This window comes from Mus musculus, chromosome 11 (genome assembly GCF_000001635.26).
Source record: "Mus musculus strain C57BL/6J chromosome 11, GRCm38.p6 C57BL/6J".
Classification (NCBI taxonomy): Eukaryota; Metazoa; Chordata; class Mammalia; order Rodentia; family Muridae; genus Mus; species Mus musculus.
The window spans coordinates 94,811,413-94,819,622 of NC_000077.6; the positions used below are offsets into that span (position 1 = coordinate 94,811,413).

Consider the following 8,210-nt stretch of genomic DNA (forward strand, 5'->3'; position numbering starts at 1 on the left):
ATTAAAAGCCCTCTACCATTTTCAGTGTCAGGTAGGTGACAAGCAGGCTGATATGATCTCCTCATATAGGGACAGTCCCAGTTCTCAGAGCCCGAATCTAGCCAGAATCCCTGTCCTGCCCTCTTCTGTGGTGGCCCAGGGATGAGTATTGTGGGGATCCTGAATTTGAAGCCATCCTGGTCTACAGAGGGAGTCCAGGACAGCCACACCTGCCCTGCCTGCACACCTAAGCAGTGAGTATTGGTAGTGTTGTCTGTCTGAAGGAAAACAATGGCCTTCAACCCTCTGCAGCACACACAGTAAACACCGGGGCAAGGTGCCAAGGCATGGGCGCCAGGAACTGTCTTCACTTCCTGCCCACTTCAGCTCCAAGCTGTCCTCAGCCCCTCAGCCACAGAGCAAAACCTTCTTCCCAGCAAGACTCCACTTTGGGCTGCGTTTCTATGTAGAGCCTGGAACCCAGGATCAGTAGGATGAGGAGCAAGGCAGGATCAGTTTCCTCTCACCCTCCAGGGGATTCCTGGAGAGGAATGTGGAAGGAAGTGGTCTTACTCCAAGGGAGTCTAACTAAGTCTGATTCTCCAGGCTTTCTCCCTACCCTTCCTTCCCCTAGTAGGCTGTTTTCTGGCTTGTATCTCCCTAAGAGTCCAATGTTTCATGAAGTTCTTGTGTCCCAGGAAAGCAGGTCTCAGGACTAGAACAGGAACCAGAGAGCTTTTCAGTTCCTTTCTTTATTGCCACCAAGGACCCAGGAAGGTGAAGGCTTAAGTATTCACTCACATCTTGGCTGCTCCATCCTCCCTTCAGGGGATCAGTGCAGTCAGTCACCACTGGAAGAAGCAGGTCAGCCTCTGACCTTGTCTCATCCCCACTTAGCAGCCAGCTATTGAAACTTAGTCCCTGTATGGTTTATTTTTGCATTGCTATAGAGGAGCAGTGAGGTCTTCTCTGCCCATGCATGGTTGGAAGATGGCTCAGAGTCAGTGCAGTTCAGTCTTCAAACTCTTCCAGGCACAGAAGTGCTGCTGTAGGATGGCAGAGCAAGCTGTCCAGTCAAGATTGGCAGTCCACTAGCAATGATCTCTCTACATCCACTACTGCCAACCCCAGTTCTTAAAAATGTCAACAGCCTTTAGTGTGGACAGAGATTATGGATCCAGCTTAGCTCTCATGACAAAAGGGGACGGGGCAACAGAATAAATTAAATCAAAGTACAAGAGACATGATGGGATAGGCAGTCATTCCAGGGTCCTGGGCCTGATCCAAGAGGTTTGTGTGTGTGGAAACTCAAAGGGTCCCTCTCATCTGGCCAGCAGGACCCTCAGGCCTGAGGCTGTAGAGAGGAGGTGGTTTTGTGTGAGTTGGTTTCAAAACCACCGGCAGAAGAAAAGGAAAACCTGTTTTATTTAGGGTCTGTGTAAAAAAATGACAAAAGTGTTTGGCAGAGCCCTGCCCAATCCATTATCCTCCCTCCCCAGTCCATTATTTCGACATTTCGGACAACCAGCTATGAAACACATTAGGTATTGTGATAGAAAGGCCCAACTGACTGTAGCGTGGTGGTAGATCAAAGGAGGTGACCCTAATGCTCTCTAGGGGAGCAATGGAGGGCGATTCTGGAGGAGCCTGATGATCCGATGTTCTGACGTCATGCTGTAGATCTCTGCACTTGGAATATATGCACTTCACTAGGGCACAGATGAACAACACAGGTAAAATGGTACATATGATGATGGACAGGATCCTAGGGAGGTGGGGATGGTGCTGTCAGAAGTGCCCAGGTCTTGCTCCCTTGCCATACCTCCTCCATCACCCACCCCCACCCTGATTCAGGTAGACCCAGCCCTCAGTGAAGATGCCCAGAAGTGGTGACCCTTGCCTTACCTGAAGGGGTCATTTGCAGAATCCCAGACCTTTCTTTCTGGGCAGCATTCATTGTCACAGCATGTGAATCCTTTGGGGCAGCTTCTGGTCAGAACAAACAGTCATGGGAAATACTGATGGCAGCAGAGTGTCAAACCGAAGGGTCCCTGATTCCCTAGACACTTAGACCCTCAGGTTGCCAGGCATCCTTTGTGGGTGTGGGGTAGTGAAATCCATCCTGGGTTCACTAGGAGGAATTGGGGTCTGGCCTTGGGAACCTGAGTTCAGAGTTCATTAGGGCAGTAAGCCATTATTCCTCAGGCAGAATGGTCCTGATGCTGAACTTACATGGGAGGCAGGAGTGGGACATTGCTCATTTGACTCCCTCTACCCCCTATATTTATGAAAGGTTGGGTATTAGCAGCTGCTATAGACCTGCAGATCCCATGGTTGGGTAAGGTGAGAGGGGCTATGGTTCCAGCAAAGGTGATATGAATTAGGTGTCTGTCCCCTTATCCAGGTCAGAATCTGAGCACACACCCATCCCTCCCCCTGCCTTTACTGACAATTATTGACAAAGTCCCATACTTACAAGATGTCACATGTGTTTGCAGTCTGTGGAAGGAAAAAGACAGAGGTCAGAGCTCAAAGCCTGGGAGTTGGGTCTCAGGTGTTAGAGTGCTTGTCCAGCATGCAGATAAATCAGGGAGGTGTGCAAAACCAGGGGTGCTGTCTATCATGACAGAATGCAAGAGGAGGCAGAACTATTCAAGGCTACAGAGCCAGTTTGAGGCTAGACTGGGAAGAAGAAACCTTCTCAAAGAGAACTGGAGGCTTGTCTCTACGGAGACATTGTTCCAGACAGGGGGTCTGCTGGGTGTGGTGGCACACACCTTCAATCCCAGCACTTGGGAGGCAGAGGCAGGCGAATTTCTGAGTTCGAGGCCAGCCTGGCCTACAGAGTGAATTCCAGGACAGCCAGGGCTACACAGAGAAACCCTATCTAGAAAAAAAAAAACAAGAAAAAAAGACACTGGGTCTGAGATTCTCCCTCCCTCCAACTACCATGTTCAGGGTCAAGAACTGGAGCCTTCTACTGCTTCTCCAAGTGCTGGGATTAAAGGCATAAATTATCAAGCAAGCTCCTTCACTCTTATTTTCATTGAGACAAGCACTTGTCTCACGCTATTGCCCAGCTAGACAGTAATTTGGAGATCTAACTGTCTCTGCCTCCAGACTGCTGGATTAAAGATGTGGTCCACTACACCTAGGGCACACACACTAGCAGATTGGCCTAGGAAGCCATTTACAGTTGATCCTTATCTTCAGAGCCCCCTAGAAAGCAACCTAAGTCCCCCACTGCCCCCATGATCCAGTGTCACAGGAAGAGACAACTCTGGGAATTCAATAAACATATTCATGTCCTATTCATCCTCAGATCCCTGCGGGAAACCCCCTGCCCTGCATCCTTCAGTATTTTGAGGCACCCAAGGTCTCCATACAGAATCCCATCCTGTTGATAGTGGTACTGTCTAAGCTCTTAATTAGGACTCTCTTCCCCCGGGTATCAAGGCAGCGCCCTCTCTGGCTACTTCACTTAAAACCATTGCCGAGTGTGGGGTTGCATGTCTTTAATCTCAGGATGCCACAGTTTCTAGGTTAGCTAGAACTAGGCCCTCTCTCAACCAATAAAGTAGAGGAAGCCAGCTTTTGGCTTCACTAATGATCCTCACAATAACATTTCTTTGCTTAAAAAAAAAAAAAGACAAAAGTCAGGTGACAGTCACAGCTGGGATCATGCTCACAGTAGCTCTGTTCTTTGGTGAGGATGAGTGCTGTGAGCTAAAGACACAAGGGGCCCAGGAAACAGAACTCATTTCTCCCTCTCTCCCCACTTCTCTGTCTGTCTATCTATGTCTGTCTCTCTCTCCCCCGTCTTCCACATACCAAATTATTGTCTTGGACCATATGGGGTTTCTCTCTTTATCCCTGGCTGTCCTGTTAATTGGCTCTGTAAACCAGATTGGACTAGATCACATATCCATCTGCCTCTGCCTCTACAAGGCTTGGATTAATGGTGTGAGCTGTTAACACCACTGGGATCCTATACTAAGTACATTTAAGTAGCATTTACACAAAAGTGGACGTAATAGCTCTTCTGTTTGAGTAAAGCAGAATAGCTCTTCTGTTTGATAAAGTGTTGCTTTATCTTAATTTACATTTTTACTTTTTAAAAATCACCAATGGATGCTTTTAAAGAAGTATTGCGACTCTAGCACTGGGAAATGTGGCCCGTGCCCCAGCTTGTTTTAGCTGTCGCACAGAGTTGGGCAAAGGAGCGGTGATGGACTCGTTGCAACCATACATATTTGAAGAGTCCATTGACCAAAGCTCTTTATAAACTGTTTCGTAAATGGGGAAATCACAGACTGTTGCACTCTAAGGGTCCTAGAGCTGCTGTGATCTCTCCTATCAAGTCAGACTTGGACTTTTTTTCCTTCTTGTTTAAAAAACATAAAATCATAGAATCCATATAATCTGTGGAGTCATTGTGACCCACATGTAGATCTGTATCTATTATCATTTGGATTTGGACAAGTGTCAATGACATAGCTGTGTAATAAAATTTTTATTAAAAGTACAAAAAAAAAAAAAAAAAAAAGAAGGAGTTAGGCCAGGCACGTTGGACACTGCCTTTAATTACAATGCTGGGGTATCAAAGCAGGTCTTTGTCGAAGTCAAGGTCAGTATAATCTACATAGTGAGACACTTTGACAAAGAAATAAAAATTAAAAAAAAAAAAGGCTGACAGAGACAAGTCTGATAAACTGGGCCAGGATTCTTCCGTGTCCCATCTTAATCAGGTGGTCTGATCAGGATGGTTGGGGGCCTGAGGTTTAATAAACATGGATTGATTAGATCTGATTGGGAGGACTGACAGTGTCTATACTTGGGGCTGCAGAGAGGGGCAACAAAAGATGCAGAGGTCCCAGACTGGAAGTGTCTTGATCCTGGGTTCACTCATGCATGGTCCTGGATGGAGAACGACAGGTTCCCAACAGCCAGGGGACACTGTTCTGGGGAGCAGACTTGGGACTTCACTTATGCCTGCCCGCCATAGCAGATTCTCAACCAAGATTGTAAATTTAATCTCTGAGTTGAGGCCAGCCTGGACTACAGAGCTCTTGGATAGCCAGGGCTACCGAAGCCCCATCTTGAAAAACAAAACAAACTAACAAAAAGACTGTATTAAACAAAGGCTTGTTTAGAGCATCTCTGAGGAAAACCTGCCAACCCAAGACACTTAGAGATCTTACACGAACAAGAGCTCAAATCCAACCTCCCTGGGATCAAGGTATGAGAACACACAGCCAGGCAGCCAGGTCTAGTCTCTGATCAATTTTTTTTTTTTTTTTTTTTTTTTTTTTGGTTTTACGAGACAGGGTTTCTCTGTGTAGTCCTGGCTGTCCTGAGACTTGCTCTGTAGACCAGGCTGGCCTTGAACTCAGAAATCCTCCTGCCTCTGCTTCCCAAGTGCTGGGATTAAAGGCATGCGGCACCATGCCTGATCAAATTTTTAACTAATTAGATAAGTGAGAACGTCCACTTTCCTGGTACACAAACAGACAAGTCCCAGAGAGGGACAATAAACTACACCCAAAGTCACCAACCATGTTGTAACATGGAAGGAAAGACCCCTAACCCAGACAAGCAAGACCTCAGGTTCCTCAGCCTGACTCAGGGCTTAATAAGACATGCCAAGACTAAAACGGGAGTCACAGATTCTATTCAGGGTTGTGGTTGGGGCCAGATCCCAGTTAACAACACAGCCCTGCCAAGATGGGGACCATGTTTCCCCATAGCCTCCCTCTGAGGTCCCTACCTACCCTTTCCCAAAACACAACAGACAGGAAGTTTCCAATTGCCTGTGGTTAAGGTAATTCCTGACAAGTTAAGTTGAGGACTGGGTTCCTAGGCAGGCCTCTGCCCCATAAGGTTCTCAAAAGTCACAGAAGTCTCGCTTACCTCGTTGGCGCTTACTCCTTGGAGACTGGAAAGCAGGCCAAAGGTCAAGGTGAGTGTGCCCCAGACCCAGGTGACCAGCATCCTGTCAAGGGGTCCACTGAGCTTCAGAGTGTAAGGACAGAGTGACAGGGCAGGATCTTTTCCACTTCTCTCCACCTATGGGCCCAGCCTCAGGATAGGCACAGAGTTAACACACTGGAGTTGGCTGGACCAGGGCTGCAAGCTGAACAGGACCTCAGGGAAGAGAAGTGGAGAGGAGCTGGCCTTGCTTGAGTTTGAGGAACTGGGAGGTGGGAGGTTAGAAGACGTTGATTTACCAGCCTCGTAGGTTGGATGGAGGAGAGCACTGTGGAAGTCCCTCTGCTGGGCTGTGCTTAAATAGTGGATAGAGCAGGGCGTGGTGACACAGCCTTTAATCCCATCAGGGAGGAGGCAAATCTCTGTGAGTTCAAAGCTAGTATGATCTAATTAGTGAGATCCAATCCAGACCAGATCCTGGATTAAATGAAAAAACAAAAACAAAAAACAAACAAACAAACAAAAAACCCCAGGTGGTGGTATCACAAGTCTTTTTATTTGTATCTTTTTAAAGATTTATAGGCCGGAAGTGGTGCCACATGCCTTTAATTCCAGTTCTTGCGATGCAGAGGCAAGAGGATTTCTGAGTTCAAGGCTAGCCTGGTCTACTGAGTGAGTTCCTGGACAGCCAGCACAGCCAGAGAAACTCTGTCTCGAACCCCCCAAAAGAATTTATTTATTTATTTATTTATTTACTTACTTACTTACTTACTTACTTATTTTATATGAGTACACTTTAGCTGTAAAGATGGTTGTGAGCCTTCATGTTGGGAATTGAATTTATGGTCTTTAATTGCTAAGGTCAGCCTAGCTTGCTGGATCCATGCTCACTCAGACCTGAAGATTTATTTATCATTATTAATAAGTTCACTATAACTGTTTTTGGATGGTGTCATTACTGGCGGTTGTGAGCAACCACGTGGTTGCTGGGATTTGAACTCAGGACCTTTGGAAGAGCTGTCTGTGCTTTTAACCACCAAGCCATGTTGTCAGACCCAGTACAAGCCTTTAAATTCTAGCATTCAGGAGACAGAGACAGATGGATCACCTACACTAACCTGGTCTACAGACCAAGAGTTCCAGGACAGTCAAGAATACACATAGTGCCGGGCGGTGGTGGCACACGCCTTTAATCCCAGCACTGGGGAGGCAGAGGCAGGCGGATTTCTGAGTTCCAGGGCAGCCTGGTCTACAAAGTGAGTTCCAGGACAGCCAGAGCTATACAGAGAAACCCTGTTTGAAAATCCAAAATAAGAAAGAAAAAAAAAAAAAGAATACACATAGCAACTCTGTGGGGGTTGGAAGGGTGAGTCTGGGAAGTTGACTCAGAGGTTAAGAGCAATTGTCCTTGGACCTGAATCCAGTGTCCAGCATCTATATACAAGATGGCTCATAAGCTTCTGTAACTCTAGTTCTAGTGAGATGGCAAAGCTTTTAAATTCAAACTCCATTTCAGAGACCCTGACCTAACTTTGAACTCAGGTAGACTGGCAAGCTGGTATCTAGCATTAGTTTCCAAGTTGTTCCCCAACAGAACCTGAGCCTAGTTCTAGTCTCCAGGCTAATCCCAACAAGACCAGTGTCTCCAGGCTATTCCCCCAACAAATTTGCAACCCCAGGTTACAAGCTGGTTTAGAGCTGGGCTGTGTTTTGTTTCATCCCTCTGCATTTTTCTTACCATCCCTTTCTTCTCCACATTCTGCTAAAACTGCTCTGTATCTATGACACCTAATAGCACTGGGCTGTGATCTATTCCAAGGAGGGTGAATGCTTGGCTTTAGCTCAGTTCTGCCTATAGGGGCAGCATTGAGTCATTTTAGCAAATATGCCACTTCTGGCTGGTGGGCTGTGTGACCATAAGCCATGCAGTCTCTAACTCTCTGCAAATTCATTTGCAAAAGGAGGACTGATGAGTCAGAGACAAATGAAATGACACACACAGACTCTGAAGGATGACATGAATTGCTTCGTATACCGAGCGATCTTATACAAAACCGAAAACAGTTCACTTCTGCCTCCCCAGGGTCAGCTGGACAGGCATAGGCAAGGTCTCTCTCCCCAACCCCAGTTCCCCAGTGTCCTGCACACAGCAATAGCAAATAAACATGAGCTGATTTTGTTTGTGGCAGAATGAAGTACCCAGGAGTGAAGGGACTTGCCTCTTTCCAAAGCAGCTATCTCTTTGTCCCTCTATACAGGCTTCAGGAGAAAGGCAATTTGGTCCCTGAATGGCTCAACAGCCC

The 8,210-nt window shown here is 46.8% G+C and overlaps 1 protein-coding gene across 1 annotated transcript; it reads right to left on the reverse strand.

Annotated features, from left to right (window-relative positions):
* Positions 1 to 1,386: 1,386 nt before the first annotated feature.
* AA623943 (expressed sequence AA623943) lies at positions 1,387 to 6,239 on the reverse strand. The gene is made up of 4 exons (NM_001372571.1): positions 5,890 to 6,239; positions 2,456 to 2,478; positions 1,885 to 1,968; positions 1,387 to 1,744 (listed from the first exon to the last, which is right to left on the reverse strand). Exons 1-4 carry the CDS (start codon positions 5,968 to 5,970, stop codon positions 1,483 to 1,485), a joined length of 450 nt encoding a protein of 149 aa, NP_001359500.1. The 5' UTR covers positions 5,971 to 6,239; the 3' UTR covers positions 1,387 to 1,482.
* Between the last annotated feature and the right edge of the window lie 1,971 nt (positions 6,240 to 8,210).